General features: G+C 34.6%; 1 protein-coding gene across 3 annotated transcripts; it reads left to right on the top strand.

The window, feature by feature from the left end:
• The first annotated feature begins 526 nt into the window (after positions 1 to 526).
• Positions 527 to 18,837, top strand: gtpbp8 (GTP binding protein 8 (putative)). 3 transcript variants are annotated; one of them, XM_042494021.1, is made up of 9 exons: positions 527 to 637; positions 963 to 1,163; positions 1,833 to 1,986; positions 4,016 to 4,114; positions 5,756 to 5,886; positions 7,613 to 7,712; positions 11,925 to 12,043; positions 16,168 to 16,264; positions 18,486 to 18,837. In XM_042494021.1, the coding sequence occupies exons 2-8, from the start codon at positions 994 to 996 to the stop codon at positions 16,256 to 16,258; spliced, it is 864 nt and encodes a 287-aa protein (XP_042349955.1). In that variant the 5' UTR covers positions 527 to 637; positions 963 to 993; the 3' UTR covers positions 16,259 to 16,264; positions 18,486 to 18,837. The 3 variants fall into 3 exon arrangements, with proteins under 3 accessions (XP_042349955.1, XP_042349954.1, XP_042349956.1); XM_042494020.1 differs by lacking the exon at positions 18,486 to 18,837 and having other exon boundaries at positions 16,168 to 16,360; XM_042494022.1 differs by lacking the exons at positions 11,925 to 12,043; positions 16,168 to 16,264; positions 18,486 to 18,837 and adding an exon at positions 8,076 to 8,256.
• The last annotated feature ends 5,027 nt before the right edge of the window (positions 18,838 to 23,864 follow it).

Genomic DNA, 23,864 nt, shown 5'->3' on the forward strand with positions numbered 1-23,864 from the left:
TAATAAAATTAATAAAACAGTACTAGTTAATAGTTGTTGTAGTAGTAGTAGTAGTAGAAGTAATATTATAAAAAAAAAAAAAATTAAAACAGAAAAAGTACTCGCCACACCTTCTACCACTACTACTGATAATAATATAATAATATATATATAATAATAATAAAAAAATAAAAACATAATAAAATAATAACATTGTTTTAACTGCTGCTATACAACTACTACAACCATTTATAATATAAACTACTATTTTTAAACTATTAATAATAATATAATAATAATAATAATAATAATAATAATAACAAATCCCTATAAAAGCCTTTGTTTCGTCTTGCTAGTCATGACCAAGTGTATATCACAACATCATTTATTTGTACTTTATTTGAGTCAATTTAATGAATATATGTAAGCGTGTCAAATAACTGACAGAATACTTCTTTTTTTTATAAAATAACAAAAAAGCGGAATCCTTAGCAAACGGAAGTTGTTTCAGCGGGACTCATTTAAGCGCTGCACACAACATGGAGGACAGTGAACACAGTTTACGGAGGATCAGGCATGTTAGCAGAGAATAACCTTCATTTGCAGCCGAGGAAGACTTTATTATGTCATTTTTAAACATTAAGTCATTGGAATTAAGGTAAGTAGTGAAATTAAACGTCGTTCATTTCAAACACATCAGAACTGCCAACGTTACATGTGATGCTTATGTTTTTCCAACTTAACAAAATCAGGTTTACAGCCAAATTTCAAGTTTTAGGTAGGCAATAAGTACGTTTTCATAGGTGTGTGATACTCTTTAATAAAACATCTTAAAGTCAGCATATTCAGTGTGAAACATGCCTTTAACATTAGCTTTTTCAGTGTGACTCCTGACCTTTTAAAATTTTTCGAGCATCATAAGTCATTTGCATCAAAGTTAAGAGTGAAAGTTGAGAGTGACACTCACACAGTCCTTTTCTCAGCTGCAGGCAGTGCTGAAGTCTGCAGAGGACCATGTTTTGTCTCCGGCTGTCCCTGAGGCTTCAGCCTGGGACTCAGGTTGGCTGTGTCTCCTGTAGGAGTGTCCACAAACTGGCCTCTCTTCAGAAAGTCAAAATGCTTCCCCCAAAGAAAGCCCAGAGCTTCCTGTACCCCTTCAGTGAGCTGGAGGTCCACCTGGACAGGTAAGTCTAAAAGGTTTGACCAGCCTTTATGGGCTGCATGTTTTTATTTTGTCTGAAGCAGGAGTCGACGGATATTGTTTGTTCAGGGCCGATACTGATACAGATTATTAGTAGTTATTGAGACCAAAAAGCGACATTTGGAACTGATATGCATTTAGCTACTTTTTAATTTTTTTTTTCTTAATAAAGTCAAGTGAAAAAATTAAAAAATGAGATAAAGCTCCCTGAGGTTTTACAAAGTAATAGTTCCTCCCATGCTGATGCTGTCTTTGTGCAGACAGCCTTCCCTGCTGTTGGTTGAGTGTAATACTCCCATTCTGCACATATTTTCTTTCATGCATCCATCTGCAATATAACAGTTTAGAGAGAGAGAGTGAGACAATAGGCAGGTTTCCACTAACCCTCAAACTGTGCAAATTGAAATTGCAAATATAAAACGTGTTTAATGGAAACAGGTCATGATTATCTTCAACTATTACACGTGAAACACTTTGGATCGCGATTAATGATTTTCAGTTATTTAAATGTTTGATTTATAATGTGATGGAATGTAAACCTGTTATTCAAAAAAGCTACACTACTTAGTAAATACAGACATGTTTTTTTGTTGATTTTATTTTCATATCCTGATTCATATTGTTTGGTCCCTTGTTTTGATGCTATTTTCAGGTCAGTGGACAGGACACCGTTCCAGCTCTTCCATCCCAGTTTAGAAGACATGGTGAAAGCAGAAAAGTTCTTTGTATCTTCTCCATCTCATAAGATTGATTACCACGTCTCTGCAGAGAGGATGGAGCATATACCTGCAATGAAACCTCCAGAGGTCAGTGGGCAGCCTCAGTCACACTGATAACACCTTGTGCAATTTCTTTTTTACACCTTATGAAATACAGAACAAAAAGGCTGGAGCAAATCTGTTTTATTTTCCTTCAGAAACATGGGGAGAATGTAATAAGCCTCTTAAGAAGACATGGCTAAAAAAATTAGTGGAAAAGTTACAGAAAATTACCCCCAAATCACCCCCAAATATGAAAAAACATAAACAAACAAGAAAATTACTTAAAAATTTGCTGGAAAAAGTGTCATAGGTCAAAGGTTATGGTCACCTTGACCTGTCTTTCTCTTTCTTGTGAAAGTGACATCTCAAGAACACCTTGGTGTAGGTTTTTTTTTTTTAATTTGGCACAAACGTCCACTCGGACTCAATGATGAACTGATTAAATTTTGATGGTCAAAGGTCACTGTGATCTTGCTTTTGTCTCATCCTTGTGAACGCAGTAAGAAATGCCTTGAAGGAATTCCCTTAAATTTGGCACAAACGTCAAACTCAGTGATGGCGTGGTTAGATTTTGGTGGTCAACGGTCGCTGTGACCTAACAAAGCATGTGTTTGGCTGTTATTCCGGAAATAAAAGACTTATTATTAATACTTATACTTATATTAATTATATGGAAATAGGGTAGTATTCAAGTTCTTTTTAAATAAATGAGCAGAACTCTTTGTGGATGTTATGACTGTCAGACTGGATTTTTTATTTTTTTATTGTTTTAGAATTTTTTAATTTAAATGAAGAAAACCAATGACATACAGAAAATGTAATCACAGACATTATATATGCATGTACAAACAGGGACAAAGACAGAAGAAGAAGAAACATTAAAGAAAAAAATTACTGGATGAATAAATAAATCACTGAAAGTTCACGAATCATTCAAAATTAATAAGTTGATAAATCAAGTAATTTTATGTTACAGTAAAAACTAAGTGAGCAGGTGAGACAAATGTAGAAAAAAAAGAAAAACATTCTTTATTTTATGTATTTAATCACTTTGTCCCATCTTTCTTCAGATATATGTATTTAATTTGTAATTCTCATAGTAATCTTCTCCATTTCATATATGGCATTCGCAAGATCTTTCCATTTAATTGAGTAAATTCTTTTCTTTCTTTTCTTTGTTTAATTATTGCTGCCCTTATTATTTAAGACAAATGTGATTCTTTCTTCCCAGTTTCTTCAGATATTTTCCAGAGAATTAGGGTGCCACAAAATTTAGTTATTTTCTTTTACTGTCAGACTGGCAAGTCTCAAACTTTTTCAACTTGCTGTAGTCCTTTTTTTCCAGTCCAGACATCGGACTACAGCTTATTTTTTAATTTTTTTTATTTTGTAATGCCCTGCTGTCGTTAAGAAGGCTGGAAGTCCCCCCCCCCCCCCCCCCCCCCCCCCCCCCCGCCGGAAACACCACAGCAGTCAGGATTAAGTTTGTTCAACTTTTAAACTTCTGGTTGCTCACATTGCCCTTCCTCGACCCAACCCAAACTGTGGAAACTCAGTATGTTAAAAAATGTATCGTAATGTCTCTTTACCCTCCTGCAGCCTCATCCATAATTAAGCCGGAGTTGACAGTTGATAATAAATGAGCAGATTTATAACCTCATGGACAGCAGTGTTCACCGGAGGGCTCAGAATGGAACATTGTGTTGACAGACAGCGGGGAGTCTTTGGCATGCCGAGTTAGTTACCACTCTCCGCTCTGTCAAACGATGATGTATTCGTAGCTTTACTGGCAGCAGAAGCCTCCATCCATCTGTCTTGTCTAAGAGACGGATGATCCGATGTCATGTCCGGTGGGGACTCTGCGGTCGTTGGTGCCGCAGTGACAAAATGGTAGCAGCCAGCCGCAGCAGCCCGAAACGGTCAGATCAGGAATGCAGGTTCAAATATTCATTGAATAAAGAAGAAGGAAGAGGAAAATACTTCAGCACAAACTCACAGAGATCATTGAATTCCTGTCAGGAGCATTAACACATAGCTTAGAATTCAACACAGTTTTTCCAAACCTTTTTTTCAGGTGTGTTTCATCGGCAGAAGCAACGTAGGCAAGTCGTCCCTCATCAAAGCTCTCTTCTCACTGACTCCCGAGATAGAGGTCCGAGTCTCCAAAACTCCAGTGAGTAGTCTTAACCCGCGTACAGTATTAGTTTGAGTTTAAAGGTCTGGCATGTATAGTTTTATTTAACCCTTAGGGCCCGCTTTAATATCACACACATATTGCTCTGCACACTAAATGAGCTTTTCAAAATCAAGTTTTAAAACACATTATACATTTACATTATTTACTACTTTCAGTAGTAGTAGTTTTTTTTAACCAGAATCAGTCCTAATTATAAATATTAAATATTTATTATTTTTCAGAATTTTAACCCTTTAAAGGCCAGGTTTTTGTTGTGATGCCACTGTGGTTTAAAAAAAACCCCACAAAAAAAGAATTATTTTCAATATACTTCATGTTAAGTACATTTAAAAAAAATGTTATTATTATAACAGCCAGGGATATGTCAACAATTAGCAGCAGTATTGATTTATATACATTAGAATTTTTTTGTATTGTCTTAAATATTCACACTCATACCACTCTGCACACAGAATGCGCTTTTTAAAAATCAGGCTCTAAAAGATATTATACATTTTATAATATTTTATCATTTTTATTATAACATTTTTATTTATAAGTTTTTTTTTATTCAATATCAGTCCTAATCATAAATATTCACAAATATTTATTATTCTTCAGAATTTTGACCCTCTAAATGTCAGGTTTTTTTTATGATGCCACTAAGTTTTTAGATGGGAAAAAAAATCCACTACATGTCAAGTAGATTTTTTTTTTTGTTTTGTTTTTGTTTTTGATGATCTCAGCCTTGAATATGTCAGTGATTAGCAGCAGCATTAATTGTGACAGTGCACCTAGTCGAAATAGCATATATTTTCTCCACATGCCAAATATGGTTAAAAAAATAAATAAATACATAAATAAAGATGTCATTCGGTGGAAAATGGTTAAAATGACAAATTCAAGTCTAAAGCCCAGAATGACACCCAAAAATAATACAATGCATGTTTTTACACTTTGATGGCTGTGGGATCAAACATTGCAGTTTGAATGGGTTTCAACAGAGCATTTTTTGCATTTAACAGGATGTAACTATTTAGTTTCCACAGTGTATTTTAGACTTTTTGTAAGAGCTGAGCTGGAAATTCCAAGATTTAACAAAAATACACAATTTTGCCAAAAATTGTGCCATATGCATGAACATAGCCAGAATTATCAAAAAATGATGAATGAAAAGTATGTAAAATGCACCAAACAGTCCCTGAGGGTTAAAGTAATCTTGCAATATGCTTGCAGATTAAGTGGCTGAGGAACTTGGGTATGTTAACACAGCCTTTATACTGAAGTCCCTTTCCTACTGCACAAAAAACCTACGAACATCCTCTAATATCTGACTCTGTAATGTTTTCGGAAAGGTTACAATCACGATTCACATAAAATGACTCTGCAGTAGTCACAGGTATTCATGCGCTCTGATCAGCATTGATGGAAATACAACACCCAGGGAATATGCGCTAATTTTAAGCCTTTTACAGGTGAGATGCAATGAGGTGCTGCTGTTTATTGTTTCCCCAAAAATTATCTTAGATGCAGTGTTGAAAACAGAAATAATGACATTAAAAGTGGAACACTGTTCACACAGCTGAGCAGAATAAAATGATAACAGTTTTTTTGTCTTTCTTTGTTTTTCCTCCTCAGGGTCACACAAAGAAGATGAATTTTTTCAGAGTTGGCAAAGCGTTCACCATCGTTGACATGCCCGGCTACGGACACAGAGCGCCCAAAGACTTTGTGGATATGGTGGAGCCGTATCTGTACACGAGGAAAAAGTAAGACATTTACTTTAGTCAGCCACCTGGGGGATGAAGAGCAGAGTCACAGAGTGTCAGCACAAACACAGAGAATAAATAACCTTTACACTCATGTGATTGATGTGTGGAGGACCAAAGGAAGACTCTCACTAACCATCTGTCTGGCAGTGAATACAAAAAGGTGAAGTATCATATCACTCAGACTGCGCTGCAAAAGGCTGGGAGGGATCAGTGTGGAAATAAAGTAAGTTCTGCTGGGATCTGACTTAGTTTATTTCAGGACTCCGTAATATTAGCTGACTGGCTCCCTCAGGATTGTGCTACCTGTAGATGTCCTGTACCTGTAAAAACAGTGCTTGAAACCAGGGACTGAGGAAATGCTACCAAAAGTGAGGACACAGCAGTGGCAGGATCAAACCTATAAACAGAAAGATCAAAATAAATAAATAAATAAAATGGTAAAAGTAATAATAAAAAGATGAATAATTAAAATACTCAAACTGTGAATAAGAGGTAAATAAAATATGTGCACACAATAAAATAATAAATGAATATGTTAAATTTTAAAATGATATAGGAAATAGTAAAACTGTGAAACAGACTAAAATGTATAAATACGGAAATAGATAATAAAGTAAATAAAGTTTGACTGAAAGCCAAACTAAAAAGGAAGGTCTTGAGTTTGCTTTTAATAAAATATTATGACTTTGTCCACAAGGTGGTGCTGTGTAACCGCTGCACTGTGTGGTAGAATTTGTGTTTTGAGAATTTTGGGAAAGAAAATGAATCATGTAGCACAAAAATGATCTGAGACAGCTGCTCTGTGCCTGGAGATCTATGTTGGGAAACCTTTCAGTTTGAATTTTTTTTTAAATTATTTTGAATAATTGTGTTTCCTTATTTTTTGACACAACTTGCAGGTTTCCATCAACCAATAACTGCTGTCAACATCACAACATATGAATATCAGGGCAGTCAAAGATGGGTTTAATTAAAAACATCAAAATCAACAGTAACATTACAGAGAAGTAACCAAAAAAAAAATACACTTGCACCTCTTTAATGTTTCTTAACCCTTACCTGCCACTAACTTCCATCAGACAGGTAGAAAAAAAATCATATATTTCTAGCTAAGTTGGGGGCCTCCTCCATCAAACATAACATGTCCTGTATAAGGACTGACCAGTATTGTTCTTTCAGGGCCGATATCGATACTGAATATTAGTAGTTAATGAGACCAATAACCGATCGAAAAATGAAAAATCTTTCTGTCAATATTTAGAATTTGGAATATAACGAACTCCAACACAAAACTTTGTTTAAATGCCTTTAGCAAATGTTTAATCAAAACTGAAACTTTCAGCATCATAGCAAGATTCCAACAACGTTTTGTTAAAGTCAAGTGAAAATTTAAATAAAAATTCATAAACCAAAATAGCTCCCTGAGGTTTTACAAAGTAAAAGCTCCTCCCATGCTGACACTTTCTTTACGCCTTTTTATTCAATTTTTTCGATGACTATAAAAATAAAATCTGTAAAATGCTAAATATCGCCCCCAGTAATCAGCCAGGCTGATAATCTGTCGACCCCTGGTGCTGCACCGTTCATCCTATCAATCTCATCTAGCAGCAGAGAGTTGTATTGTGTTTGTTTTTGTTTTTTTTAATGATGGTGGGAGTCTTCTCATCAGTGCTATCCATAATTTGCTTTTTGTTTCTATCTAACGTGTCTTTATGCACGACAGTCTGGTGAGGACGTTCCTGCTGGTCGACGGCAGTGTGGGTCTGCAGAAGACTGACCTGATCGCCCTGGAGATGTGTGAGGAGCTCAGATGTCCATATGTGGTAGGAAACACACACACACACACACACACACACACACACACACACTTTCTCAATAAATGGTAAAATCATATCTAATAATTTGTAAAAGATTGCCAAAAATAGACTTTTACTTTTAAGATCTCAGCCGGAAAGCAGAGTATATGGAGAAAACTAAAGGAAACTTTTAGAGATTCTAATATTATATATACAGTGATTTGACATTATGCATTCCAAACAATGAATCTGTTAATGACAAATTTAATTGTCAGATAGATGGATTCTGAAACTGATGGTTAATGCAGCCCTACTGCCGAGGACACACTGCCTGTGTGAGCTGTACAGGTGCATTGTGGAACCTGTTGTTTTTTATTTTGGTCTTCACAGGTCAGAGCCACACTGCCACGCTCAGCTGCAGAACATCGAACATTTTTTTTCCAGCGTGACGTACGCAGTTTTCAGCTAAAATAAAAAATGGTGGAAAATGGTCTCACATTATACCGTTATACCTTTTATGACACTTTCAATGTTTTTATCACAGACATGAAGAAATACAAATATATGTTTTAGTTAACCTTTCTGGTTTCTGTTTCAAAATAAAAGCCCTCTGACAACGTTTACTTTGACAGAATCCCTTCAGTTGTTACTGTGAAATATTTGCAGGACCGTGGTGGTGACAGTACAGTGGCTGCACGGCTTTCGAAATTAGTGACGTATTGGCTTCTAATTATAGAAATACAGTACTCATGGCAGAAGGCAGCTCTGCAGCAGCACCACAGCAACAACGGCGTCAGTGAGCGTGCAAGCTGCAGCAGCTCAGCCAGGTATTCGTCAAGTGCTGCTCATGCAGGCAGTATGTCCTGGGCCTGAAACTTTGGATGAATGCTGCATCAGAAGCACACAGACGATACAGACGATACACACAGATGTTTTTTTAGGGTTTTTTTTATGTTTTATTTGTACAAAAAGATATTTATACAGCATCATATAGCATCCATATCATATCACACTTTTGTACAGAGTATTTTTTTCCTCAAAAAACCACTAACTCAAAGGCAACCTGACAATGCTCATCGTCTAGACTCTCAAATATTAAAAGCACTTGTCATGTCGATAGAAACTAGACAAGCAAACAAAACTTATGTCACGAGATCACATCATAGAAAAAAAACAGAATTAATATTGAAATAATAATAACAATGAAATGAAAGTAGCCAAATGTTTTATGATACGTCTATTATTGTATCTAAGTAATGTTAAACAATATTAGGAAAGCGATCCCCTTACTTAAGTCATCCTCTCAGTCACGGCCAGTAAAGGTCCTCAAACCTTCATAAATACATCCTCTTTTATGTTGTTTTTTTTTTTCTTTTACAATCTCTTATCAGATAGCAATTTGGTGTGTGACATGTTGTTACACGCGTGTTACAAGCTATAAAGCCCAGATTATGGGAACACACAGTACCTGCCTGTAACCTGAAAAACTGCACCACAAACACAGAACACACAAACCTCAACCCAGCTCAAAAACAAGCAGATTAACCCTTGAGTGACTGTTTGGCGTATTTTACATGCTTTTCATTTGTCATTTTTTGATCATTTTGTCTGTGATCATGCATATGGCAAAAAAATTGGCAAGATTGTGTATTTCTGTTTAATCACTGAAGTTCCAGCTCAGCTCCTACAATAAATCTAAAATACACTGTGGAAACGAAATAGTTACATTCAGACTGTTAAGTGCAAAGCATGCACCACTGAAACCCATTCAAACTGACATTTTACAGTCATCAAAGCAAAACAATTCATGCATTGTATTATTTCAGGGTGTAATTCTGGACTTTTACCTTGAATTTGTCATTTTGACTATTTTCCACATGATAACATCATTTTAACCATATTTGGCATATGGAGAAAATACATGCTATTTCCACTAGGTGCACTGTCATAATCGATGGTGCTGCTAATCATTGACATATCCCAGGCTGTCAGCATCACCAAAAAAAATCTAATTGGCATGTAGTATGTTGAAAATAATTCATTTTTGTGTGTGTGTGTTTTTTAGCTAAAACATAGTGGCATCCTGACAAAAACCTGGTATTTAAAGGGTTAAAATTTTGAAAATTAATTAATATTTGATATTCGTGATTAGTACTGATAATGGCTAAAAAGAAATTTACTCAGTAAAAGTGGAAAATAATAAGGTATAATATTTTTTTAGCCTGATTTTGAAAAGCTTGTTTTGTGTACGGAGAGGTATGAGTGTGAGTATTTGACACTAAACAAAAAACAATAATGTCTAAAAATCAATGTTGCTGCTCATCACTGACATATCCCTGGCTTAATATTAAGAAAAATCTGCTTCACATGTAATACTGAAAATAATTCCTGTTTTTGTGTTGTTTTTAATATTAATGATTAGGACAGCTGTTGGTTAAAATATTAAAAAATAAAAGTAGCAAATAGTATTAATGTATAATGTTTTATTAAAGCATGATTTTCAACAATGCATTTTGTGCACAGAGCGATACAAGTGTATGTAATATTAAAGCAAGCCAAACGGGTTAAATTATGAAAGCTGTGGAGAAAAGAAACCATTGAAACAGGTGTGCAGGAACACGTGAAATTATTTGGCCACTGCTGTTTGCTGAAATATTTGCTTGAAAAACAGCAGATTGCATATTGTTCCTGCAGGAAACACATTTTTTCTCTACATAACGCTATCCAGCTTCTCCATTTCACATTGTCCTCATTCGTCTTCCAAATCCTCCTCATTATGTCCACACTGAATTAATGCTGAACGTTCTCACTCAGCTATTTAAAAACTGCTGTCCTCTCTGAAATGCCACCGCTGACACGTTATAATGAAGCACCCCCACTCTGGACGCACCCCGCAGTCAATTATTCATACTCTCAGGTTATTAAACTCTTTGGCCATTATTAAGGCTGTGACAGAGCAGCTCCTAACAAAGATGAAGTCCTCGAGCTGAAAGGCGAAGGAAGAATAAAGACATGAGCTGAGGAGGTCACTTTCAAACCCAAATTTAGACTTTAGAACGTTGTTGATGTTGTTGATATCAGATCAGATTCAGTTCGAGATTAACAGCAGCTCAGTGAGTTCTAACGTGGTGAGTGTAGGAGGGATGTTTGATCTGATCGCTAACAGGGACAAAAATCTAAAATCTAAAGTAGCAAACATTTATTGAATGTTTATTGCTGGCCCACATTCTCCTTAATATCAAAATATTTCCTCACACATTAAATTACATTTTCTAAAAAAATTCAGATTATATAAACTATGTGAAGGCCTGATAAAACCAACCACCTGTTCATTTTATCAGCAAAATGTCCCCATTTTTAAAGAGAAGAAAAGAAATTTTATTTAATTTAAATTGAATTTTTGCAAGTTTTTTTTAAAGTATGTAAACCTCTGAATGTCGAGCAAATTCATGCTTTTTTTCCAAAAACACAGGACGAAAGGTTAAGGGCAACTTGGTAAGAAATGTTGTCGCTTTTTTTGTAAGACAGCAATACTTTTAGTAGATTATTTTTTTTTTTAAAAATTAAAAATTTCTAGGGCAAAATAAAAATAAAGTTGTATTTAATTTTTTTAAATTCTGTTTCAGAATTATTATTCTTTTGTAAGCATTTTTTCCAGGTCTTTTTCTTTTACCTTAAAAAATATTTATTACTTTATTTTTTACATTTTTTCAGGTAATTTTCTTGGGGTTTTTTTTGTTGTATTTTACTAGTTTATTTTTTGGGACATTTCTTTTTTCATAGCTCTGAACCTTCTTCCTGTGCTCTTGGAAGAAATCAGTCAATTATTTTTTCTAAGGAATTGCAAAGTTGTTTTAGCCCTCCATTTATTGCCAAAATCCTGTCAGATTTTGATAAATTCTTCTCCAACAAGACGAGAACAGTTTTTACCAATTCATTCCTTTTCAGCATTCACTAATACCAACTTAGAAAAGAGCTCAGAGTTCCTACACTGCAACTTTTGGAATGAGTGGGAGCAGAAATAACACATTTGCGAGCCTTGACAAGTTTGAAAACTGCTGTTACTCATATATTTCTTGAAAGTTTGCATGGTGCAGCATTCGTAGCTGTGGATTAGTTGATTAGTGAATAATGAGAACATGCATCATAATTTGTATCTGTTTGCTATGTTCTTTAAAATGTCAACATCTTTTGGGAGTCGGATTATGTGTATAATGTGCTAAACCTTTTGTTGTGCAGATTTTGGTGACAAAGATTGACAAATGTGGGCAGGGAGTGCTGCTGACCAACCTGCTGAAGCTTCAGGACGTGGTAATGACACACACGAAGAGCTGCTTCCCTCAGCCATTCCTGGTCAGGTGAGGCACACTTTCTGTGTGACTGCTGGAAGAACGAAGCCGGTTTTTTATCATAAACTCCACAAATAAAAAGGTATTGTTGATGTCCCCAAAGCGTGATGTATCGCACTCTACTGTGCCATAGAACTCCATACGTGTCCACACAACTATTATACAAGCATTTAAACCTGTGAAACCGGAAAGAAAATTGGTTTGATTTCTTTTGACAACATGGAGAAAAAAAAACATTATGAGCAACTTTGCAAGAAATGAATAAAATAAATTGTAAAAAGAATTTGTAAAAAAGCCCTTGATCAAGAAATAACCTGATAATTAGCTGGGAGTTATTATTATTATTATTATTATAACTAGGGAAAATAAAATGTCGAGGAAACATTTTTTTAAAATCACATTACTGTGTGTGTGTGTGTGTGTGTGTGTGTGTGTGTGTGTCTGTCTGTCTGTGTGTGCGTGCGTGCGTGCGTGTGTGGGGGGTGGGTGGGGGTGGGGGTGGGTGGGTGGGACGGGCGGGATAATAAGGAATTATTGTTATTCTTCTTCCTATAAATGAATTGCCTTTTGGGGGCTTTATCATACTCAAAAACTCATGAAACTTTGCAGCTTTATCAGATCTGGTGAAAAATTTGATATTTTAAGGGTCTTTATAATCTTTATGATCATCTCTATAATTTTATAAAATGGCTCAGGAGCGCCCCCCACTACATTTGTATGAAACAGCCTCCACCTCTGCTTTCACCTACATTAACCAAAATTGGTAGGCACATGTAACACCCCAAGACGAAAAAAAAAAATCTCTTGGACTCATACGGCAAACCTCACAGGAGGTCGGCCATCTTGATTTGAAGTTGCAATTTTGGCCTGTTTTTAGCCATTTTCAGGGGTCGTGTTTTTTAGCCATTTTCAGGGGTCTTATTTTTTTACGTCTTCTCCTACAGATTTAATCTGATTGACTTCAAAATTAAAACATCTTCTCAGAAGCAGTCAGACATCAAAAGCTATCAAAATCGTGAGTTTTTGTTACATCGTGTGGCAGTTATTGGCCAAACACTTCCATGTCTTGCCATGAAACAGGAAGTAAACAGGATGTAGTAACTCCGAGGGACATGCTTCAATCTGCTCCAAACTTCACATGTTTGATGACAGTCCCATCCTGAAAAAATCTACATGATAACCATTTCTTATAGCGCCTCCTACTGGCGACAGGAAATGGCATGAAAATCACGTGTTCTTCTTTGATGTATATCTCCTACAGATTTCACCCAATTGGTTTCCAACTTTGATGTTTCACCATGAAACAGGAAGTTGTTGTAACTCAGCCAAACATCATCCGATCTGCCTTCTCATGCTTGACAAGAATCCCGAACTGAACACATCTGCATTGCTCTATTGAGTTATGATCATAGCGCCACCTACTGGAGAGAGGGAGTTATATGTTTTATATTTTGATGTGCACCTCCTTACAGGTTGTCCACATTAAGCTCAAACTTGGTAAGAAAAGCTTTGAGACCCTGATGATTCCTCCTTGTAATTTCAAAGTTTTTTCATGAACATCGTTGCCATGGCAACATGGTCTTCACTGCCAAACAGGAAGTTGTTATAACGTCACTTTGCATCAACCAATTGATCCTAAATTTTAGCGGTGTGATCAAGGTGCAGCCCTGAACACATCAAATTGTCAATTGAGTATGATACTCACAGCGCCACCAACTGGCAAAAGGAAGTTTGTCTCTGAAACACAACCAAGATGACTTACATTTTGTGTGGTCTCTAGCGCCACCCTGTGGCCGCAGGAAGTATTAGCCCACATGAAATATCTAACTGAAGATTGAAACCCTCTGATGCTTGTTCCAACTTTCACTGAAATGAAAGATCATGTGACATCAAAAGCTTTTCAATTTCAGAGTTTTTGTCATACCATGTGGGTGTAGCTACGTTTTCAACTTCGATATTTCACCATGAAACAGGAAGTTGTAGTAACTCAGTCAGACATTGTCCAATCTGCTCCAAATTTCTCATGCTTGATGAGAGTCCTGACCTGATCACATCTGCTTGGCTCATTTGACTGCATACCGCCACCTATTGGAAACAGGAAGTCACATGATTTTTAGGTGCATCCCCTTACAGATTGACCACATTCAGCTCAAACTTTTCCGACTTTCACTAAAATTAACGATAGGGACACTAGGACTTGTTCAGGGGTGCGAGGGCCCGTTCACTGCTGCTTGCAGCTTTAATTGGTTGTATATTTGGTGTTTTTCATCCAGTATTAAACTTAATTCAAAGGGAAAAGTTCTGTTTAAGCTCAGTGTTATTCACTAAACACATTGTGTGTGTGTGTATATCTGTGGTCTCAAAAACTTGTCACTTTTACGTAATACATTGAAATAGCTGATTCTTTTGAATCCAACAGCGTGTATCACTTCACTTGTGTCTGTGCATGAGTGCATCCTTGTGCATTAAAGAAAAGGACAATGCATGACTCCATGGTGCTACTCGAGGTCAAAAACTCCCAGGAAACCTTGAATAACACTAAACACTTACGTAACGTCTCAGGTGTAACAGCAGTAGTTGTACATCGCTCACTAATGCAGTTTGCTGAACGCCCACAACCTGCTTTTTATGAAGGGCTTTTTATTATTATTTTTATTATGCCAATTAAGGTTTATTTAGGACATTTAATCCTTTAATACCTGAATCGATGTCAGTTTTCTTTTGCTCCATTTAAACACCTTTCATAAGCACTTTAGTCATTGTTGACACCTGAGGAAAATGGTTCAATTTAAATCTAAAATGTGAGAAAAAAATATAATGAGCAACTTGAAATGTCCTGCAAATGAAAATAAAATTAACAGAAGGATATGAAAATTTGTTGGGGGGATTATCAGATATAACAAAAGAATTGGGCAAAAAGTTTCAGAAAACTATATTTATAATTCTTATAATTGTATTATTATTATATATTATTATTTTATTTTATTATTATTTATTTATTTATTTTTTCTTGTTTCTTGCTCATTTTTGGGCCCTTCCTTAATCGCCTGTGGCCTTTTTCGCTTGTTTTTAAGGAAATCAGGCTAATTTGTTCAGGTTTATAAGGGTTAACATAAAGGAAAGCAATTCATAAAATTCTTTTAAAAAGTAAAGTAAAAACAAACCTAATATATATACATATATATATATATATATATATATATATATATATATATATATATATATACATACATACATACATACAGTACATAAAACCTTTCTGTTATCACCATATTTCACAATTAAAAAATTTAGATTAAAAACAGTCCTAACATGACATTGAATATCCAACTTTAATTTGGACTTGAAATGAGCAGGTGTTACAAAAACTCTAAAGTCAGATTTTCGTTTTGGATTGCAAAACAAACAACAGTGATAAAATTAACCTCAAGGAGACCAACTACAATATGTAAAACAAAGAAATCACAGTAGGTGAAAAGTTGACGCCCCATTGCACATCGGCCAGCCCCCCTTGTTTGTGTAATGAGGTGGAAATGCATTTGGAAGTGTAGGTGGAAAAGGAAAAAAACAGGTAAATATGTTTGAGGACATAATGGAGAGGGAAGCAAATAGGTAAATTTACTTAAACAAAAAAAATAAATGAATTTAAAAATGAATATAAAAATATGTAAAATGGAGAATAAAATAGGAAATTAAATACATGAGGAATTTGCATGCAAAATGGAAAGAAATACATAAATAAATAATCAAATAAATATGAAAATGAGTAAATTGGGTGTGAATGAATTAAATGGGAAATTAAATAAATTTCAGCATTCTTGGAATTTTTTTAATTTATTTATTTATTTTTTTTTATATTTATATTGGCAGTTCCAGTCTCCCATAGATTCCTTGCTGCAATCACCCAGTGTTGGCTCATGAGGAGAACTGTTGGGTTTCTTAAATAAATTGCAGAATTTGGTGCCAAAACCTGCTCTATATGAAATGATTTGACATAACTTTAGCTATGATTTGCCGCTTTATAATAATTTAAACGGACTTAGTCTGACTGTCTCTGTCTGTCTGTCTGTCTGTCTCTCTCTCTCTCTCTCTCTTTCTTTCTTTCTTTCTTTCTATCTATCTCTCTATAACAGCTCCCTCCACTTTTGGGGGATCTACCTCCTGAGGTGCTTCATCACTCATGTTACAGGACACATCCGGCTAGCTGACTCCTCTCAAATCTGATCAGAGGTCAGTGTTGCCTTACTGGTTGGAACTGAGATTTGTTAAGCTAAATCTACTGCTTCAGAGGCTTTTATTTTGTAATAAAATATAAAACACACCTTTGTTTGTTTGGCCGATTGTGCTTTTATTATAAGTGACGCATTACAAGACATTTTTACAATATTGCCTGAAAGCACTTTCATTACTCTGCTTCTATTATCCTGTGATTTAAACTACAACTCCTAAATCAACAGAGCATGCTGCAGCATTTAGATTTCCCTTGATGGTATAGTTTAGTCATGCACAATAATAACGCATAGTTCCCCCTTAAATTTCATGCAATCAGTGAACACATTCCTTCATTTCCTTGAGCTGGGGAGAATTATAACTTGCATATTTTGTTATTTTCTAAACCTTTTGAAACCTTTCACAACACTTAAACCTCTGAGCAAGACCTCTGAGAAATTGGTGCGATTTCTTTTAAACACAATGCGGTAAAAAAGGCAATGGGCAAACTTGATAAGAAATGTTCAACAAATTGAAGGAATTGTGTAGATTTAGAAAATTATTAATATTTTTTATTTGTTTATTTTGCCATCCAGGGGGAAAGAGAAGAACTTTATCTTTATCAAAATTACTACAAATGATGCAGAATTAATATATTTTCAAGCTTTTTTTGAAATTATGTTTGCCTTGTTTTTTTTTAAACTTTCTTTTCTTTTTTCAACTAATTTTCAGGTTGTTTTTATGTACTTCTTCTAATTTCTTGGTAATTTTTGGGTCATTTCTTTTTTCTTTGCTCATTATCTTTCCATGTATTTGAAAGTGGTCAAGCCACTTTGCTCAGGTTACAAAGGGTAAATGGAGAAACTATTCTGCAAATGTATCGGTAATGAAAATAATCATTAGTTGGAGCCTCATAATAAATACTCAGTATATATTGTATTGTTTTGTAACCATGTTCTATCTTTTATCCACCTACTAGTGGAAATGACTAAAAAATAGTCTGAAAGGGTTTTCAAGTGTTTCATTTTTAGAATCAGACTTTTTCTAACTGACCTTATTTAAATTAAATTAAATTAAATTAAATGTTATCACATTTATTTTATTTTATTTTTGTTTTATTGTATTTTATTTTTGTTTTATTGTATTTTATTTTTCATTTCATCTTATTTCTTTCATTTCATTTTATTTTATTTTTTAATTATATGAAAAAGCAGTTAAAACAAGAAAAAAGAAATCAGTGCTGTACATTTAGCCACAGATATGAGACTCTATAGTCTAATGCAGGTTTTATTAACATGCCTAATGTGTTCGAGCCTTGTTGCAATATTCCTTCATGAGCACATTTAAGGCAGAATGTAATTCCTGCTCGGTTAAAAATAAATAAAAATAAATTAATTAAAAAAGAACATAAGCCAAAATTTTAAGCCTACTTAAAAATGTGAAAAATAAGTGGATTTTCTCTGGCATGTCAGAAACAGAAGGGCTTCTTTTGTTTGTATTTTTTTTAGAACTACAATACTACTTTTAATATTTTACAAGGAGCTGTTTTTTGTTTTATATGCCGCTGAACACCCCAGAAGATGGGTCCTTTATCTATAGCGCCATCAAAGTAAAAAAATATCATACTTAGTGATGTTAGTTTTCATAACTTGATTTCTTTAAAAAACACAGAACAAAGGCAATAAGCTACAAAAGAAGAAAAGATCCAAATTAGCAAGAAACTAGTCAGAAGAACAAGACAATCACCTGAAAATTAGTAAAAGAAAAAAAAAAGAGTAAGGAAGTTGAAAAAAATAAACAAACAAGGAAGTGACCTGTGCTTAAAAATTAAAGTAATTCTGTAACATCATTATTATGTAATTATGCTAATTATTAATATAGCTTTCCCCTTGCCTTTTTTTTTCTTCCCAAGACATTTTAAATATTTTTTTATTAATTTACTTAATGTGTTAATTTCTTGGAATTTGTAGAATATTTCTAACCAAGATTCCCATTGCCTTTTCCACATATTTTTTGAAAAAAAAAAAAGAATCAATTTCCTCTAGGTTCAAAGGTTTAAATGCTTGTGAAAGGCACCTGAAAGCAGCACAAGAAAAGTGATGTCACTCCAGGTTTCAAATGGTTAAAATATTCTATAATCAAGGAAATGTCTTGTGCACTTCTACTTTTTGCTATCTTGAAAACATGCAGTGAACTCTGTGAATTTTGTGAACTGTTAAAGGAATATGGTTATTTTCCACAGTTGGTGTCCAGATGATCCACTTCAGAGAACCTATAAAAGCGGAAAACCTTTCCCTGTTTTATTGGTTTACATAACTTTGGGAAGGATTTTTACAACACAATTGTAAAACACAAAATTTTTTGTTTGAAAGAAATTATTCTGCATACATTACTTGCTTTTCACCGTGACTCGCCATAATGATCACTTTACACAATTATTCTTACTTTACTAAGATGTGTAACTTTTAATGTAACTGACAATAATAACAGTAAGTCAAGGGCATTTTGAAATTACATCACTTCACGTGTATTTAAACCTCTGAACTCGGAGCAAATTGGTGTGATTTTTGTCAAAAAACATAGGGCAAAAAAGGCAATGAGCAACTTGGTAATAAATCTTTCACAAATTGCAGGAAATTAGTATATTTAAAAGATATATTTTTTAAAAGTAATGGAAAAATCTCTAAGAGAGGGGAAAAAGAAGAATGCTTGGGGAAAAACTAGATTGATAGTTTTAATAGTTAAATAAAGTTAAGTAACATTTATTATGATTTTAAAGCACATTTTCCAAGTCACTTCTGTGTTGTTGTTTTTTAAACTGTCTTTTTTTTAAACTAAATTTCAGGTAGGCTAACTTTCTTGTGCTTTTTACTAATTTCTTTCTCACATATCTAAAATTAAATTACAAAATTATTCAAAATGTTAAGCACTTTATCCAGGTCATTTTTGTTTTGTTTTGTTTGTTTTTTGCTGTTGTTTCTTTTCTCTTTTGTTTCATTTAATTAATTCTATTTTATTTTTTGCTTTTATTTTTCTTAATAATTTTTTTAATAATTTGTAGGTAATTTTCTTATACTTCTTTGTAATCTCTTGCTTGATCTTGGGTTATTTCTTCTTTTATTGCTCATTGCTGTCTTCCCAAGTTATTACAAGAAATCAAGCCAATTTGGTCGGGTTTCAAAGGTTTATTTTTAACAAAGTCTTTTTAATGTGTGTTAACGACTTCTTTGAAAATTAAATATTAAAGTTTCACAACTGATTAACAACTGGTTTAGTCAGTGCTTTGTAGTGCAGTGGTTAAAACAACACTTGGACATGGATACGATGGAAACCCTTCAGTCCATAAAGAGTGAGGGAGGCAGAGGGCTGAAAGTGTGCAGCAAATCAGCAAATGTGCAGTCGTAAAGTTTTTATAGAAGCTCGTGGATAAGGGGTCAGGTGAATCTTATTGTATCATATCTCAATTTTTTTTCTCCCATTCCTTTTGTCAGTCAGCAGGACTGTTTCCCAAAAATGTCTTTATTTCCTTATTTTACAGTCAAAACAGGTACATGAAGTATATGTCAGATTAGATTGTAATCTGCAATCAGATCTCCTGTGATAATGGCCTTGACGTGACACAAACCCTCACACCCTCATTAACACCGCAGGAGCAGAAGGATACTTAAAATTTACTGCGTCCTGAGTGAAGGACATGTCACATGGCGAGATAACGGCAGATGGGACTGATAAAGACCGATAAGACTCTCTGAATAGCTACCAAAAGTATTTCACTGATCTTTCCTCCCACCGCAGACGGAACTGATTTAAACATACAGAAAGAACATGACTGTGCTCACACATCCACACTTTACGAGATGTGAACAGGAATATGAACCACTGCACAACCCTTTTAAAGATGCAGCTTATTTATCTGTTTAAAATCATTGCATTAACCATTTAAAATCTGAGCAAATATCACCGACTCCCTTCAAGAACATAAGAAGTAACTCCACAAGAAATTAACCAAAACATTGTCAAGAAATTAGTTAAAAATCACCAGAAAATTACCATAAAATTTGCACAAAAAAGACACACAAGAAAATTACCTGAAAATTTGCAGAGCACAAAAAAAGACAAAGAAAATCAAACAAGGAAATAACCTTAAATGAAGTGCTAAAAAAATATTTTTTTTTTTTCTGTAATGCAATTTTAATTACGTATACTGTTTACCTGGAGTTTTTTTCCTAGTGTTTTTTGTTTGTTTGTTTGTTTTAGGAGGGAGAGAGCAGAGGTTAGAAGTTATCTGTTATTTATTTTTTCATTTGTGGTGTGAAAGTGTGAAAAGTGTTAGTTGCGTGAGTCTCATGGTAAATGCAAGAGTTTGCAGCCCTTTCAAGTTACTTTTTTCATAATTTTTGTCAAATAGCTGCTCCATTTCCATGTGTCGGCACCTGTAAACACCACATCGTATCAGATGACATCCCATGAAAACAGTTGACCCAAAATCTTTAATCAGACTGAGGAAATGTGCATGTAAATGCACTGAATAAAAGTCTTGTTCTGCTAGAACTGATTTTCCCATAATACCTGAAATGTTTATTTCTAATCTTTTGGATAGTCAGGGTCCAGCACCTACAGCAGTTCCGTCAGGTTGAGGAAAGCATTGGGAACATGACTATCTTTCCTCAGTTACGGAGGTGACATTGTAGAAATTCCGAAAGGTGTCCTCTAGATCTTCGGTGATTGAAATATCCCAATGGCCATTCTCTGGATGAGGCTGTCTTTAGGATCCATTTGCTTCATGCAAAAACACCCCAAAATTATTAACAAAGCTGCTTGGGCTTTAGGGACCGTTTACACTTCAGCTTTTCTTGCAAAAAACAAGTTCAAGGAACTTGGAATAAGGAACAAGTCTTTGTGCCAGGAAGCTTTGTGAATATGCCCCCTGGTGGATTCTGTGACAATCAATGTGACTTAACTGAAATGTTCACATTTCAGTAAGCTGCCCAGATGTAATATTTGGCAATGCATGAGCCCATTGATGATAATAATAATAATAGAAATAATAATACTGATAGATAGAACTTATATAGTGCTTTTTTAGATACTCAAAGATGCTTTACATGAAATAAAAAAAGAAAAAAACAAATACATGTGGAAAATAGAGAACACAAAATACATGTACAGAACAAATACAAATACAAGAACAGAATCCAAAGGCAAAATTTGGAGGATATGAAAGTTCAGGTTTAGGGAGGCAGTGGGAGACAGGTGCTGTAGGCTATTTTAAAAGGTAGGTTTTGAGTTTATTTGTAAAAGAGGAGAGTGAGTCCGAGTTGTGGATGTTCGGAAGGAGGGAGTTCCAGAGGGTTGGGCAGCAACAACAAAGGCTCTGTCCCCTATAAGGTGCAGTGCTTAGTCCTGGTGATGGGGGTCAGAAGGTTGGCGTCAGATGATCTGAGTTGGTGTGTGGGGGAGTTGCGTCGGAGATGGTGTGAAACCATGTTGAAATTTCAGTTGAACAGACAAAACATTATTGGATTATTGTACAACCCGGGCTGCTGGGTTGATCATACAACCCAATGTGCTGGGTCACAGTAACCTTGTGCTGGGTCGGGGCAAGTTCTAGCTAACCTGGTAGAGTATGCGCCCAGAATAGGCTAAGTCCTCTGCAGCGGCTCAGTGTTAATTTGGACCCTTGGCCCTTTGAAGCATGTCATCCTCCTTTTTTTCCCCCTTTTTCTGTCAGTCTACCACTGTCCTATCAGTTAAGGAACAAAGAATGCCAAAAACAAAAACAAAAAAAATGTGCTGGGTAATGTTTGGTTGTACAATCAACCCAACTGTATAGGCTGATTGTACAACCAAACTTATGGTAGTTATCATTCTTTGGGGTTAGATAACCCATAGTTTGAATTATGTTTTTTATTAATTTTTCTTCTTATTTTTCACCTATTATAACTGATATGTGTATTACACTGCTGCTGACCAACTTCCACAGTGTCACACATATTTAGAATTATTTCCAGCCTTCTCTGCTTTATATTCATTTCTGTTTTACTGGACAATATTAAAAGAGGAGAATTTCTTGAGTGAAAAGCAATAATAAAAGTGGACAAACTAAGAATCTTCTCAAGTAATCAGTGAATTTTCACTTTTAATGAAAATAGTACATCATTATCCATGTAAGCAATCTTACAGTAAGAGAGCTAATGCACTGCTAAGGCAGACAAATAAGCACAGCACTTATTAAGGTAAATACTGTTTCTGGGATTTTGCAAACAAGTGTTTTTGGCAAGATTGTCCAGTACGTTAAAAACTCTGCACATGTCCAGTACCAAAGAAAGTGGGTTTGTTAAACCGGTTTTTAGCTACCCTCCCCGTTTCCCCTTTATTTAGATATAGAGTATATCTCAGCAACTGCAAGGCCCATATGAATAATAAAAACTAAACATAAATAAAATGGAAGATGAACTTGGGAGCTGTAAGCATCAGTATGGCTCAATCAATCAATAAACCAATCAGACTTTATTTATTTAGCACTTTTCATACAAGCAAAACTGTCACACAACTCATTAAAACAGGGAACTGAGGAAACACTACCATAATGCTACCAGAGGCCAATGAAACCAATAGATAAAAAACAAAAAACAAATATAAAAGAAATCATAAGTAAAATACATAAATGAATACAATGCTCTGAATAGTTGATAAAATGTGAATTTAAAATACATAATTTAAAAATTAATAAAAAAAACAAAACATAAAAGGATAGTATAATAAGTAATAGATAATGTTAAAAAATGTTAAATGTTAAAAATCATAAAATAATGTAGCATATAGTAAAATAGACTAAAATGTTTAAATAAATAGTCATGCTACTAGACCAGATTAAATGAAGGAACAAGACAGAAAAATGGAAATTGGTGCCTTCTTAGGAAAGAGAATGACTTTTGTTAAATTTTTGAGTAAAATGTGATAGCCCAAAAAGATTCAAACATATTTGAAATTATCTGATATAATGCAGGTAAGCCATGCTTAACAATAGACAACCTCTGCCCATTAGGGCTTGTTTGTTCCACATTGGCCTAATTAGTGCCATTTTTTATCTAATTGAATAGTAAGGCAAACTACAGCTTTTAGAATCCACATTGAACCAAACCTTTTCTGGCACAGCGTCAACAAAAACATTTAAAGTCTCATAAAAGTTGTGTATGTTTCAGGGTCTGACGTTGGACTGCAATAAAGTATAACATTATTGCTTTTATTGTATCCACTCCATTTTATTGCACATACGTCTGACAATGTGTCTACAGAATGTGACTGATGGGTGAAGACTGTCCTAACACTCCTCATTCTCATAAGTGTTAAATATGCAGTTATATAGTAGCTTGAGCAGCTTTTATTTTTGAAAAAAAGAATCTCTAACACATTCTTCAGTTGCTGTTGACTAGTTGTCCTTTAACTTCACAGTTGAGCATTACTCTTTCTAGACAGAGGTATACAGGTATACACAAAAACTAGGAAATAATTGCCCAATTTTGTCTTTTTTTTTCTTTTTTCGGACAGTGGAAAAAGAGAAAACTCAGCCCACATATTCATGTTCATGAATGTGAAAAGATAGAGCAGTGCACGCTTA

The sequence above is a fragment of the Plectropomus leopardus genome, chromosome 10 (genome assembly GCF_008729295.1).
Source record: "Plectropomus leopardus isolate mb chromosome 10, YSFRI_Pleo_2.0, whole genome shotgun sequence".
Lineage (NCBI taxonomy): Eukaryota > Metazoa > Chordata > Actinopteri > Perciformes > Serranidae > Plectropomus > Plectropomus leopardus.

Bases quoted from the DNA above. Each gene is read 5' to 3' on its own strand.
- gtpbp8 (XM_042494021.1), top strand. From the start codon at position 994: ATGTTTTGTCTCCGGCTGTCCCTGAGGCTTCAGCCTGGGACTCAGGTT. The intron at 7,713-11,924 runs GTAGGAAACACA...TTTGTTGTGCAG, and splicing joins AGCTCAGATGTCCATATGTG to ATTTTGGTGACAAAGATTGA. The intron at 12,044-16,167 runs GTGAGGCACACT...TCTCTATAACAG, and splicing joins CCTCAGCCATTCCTGGTCAG to CTCCCTCCACTTTTGGGGGA.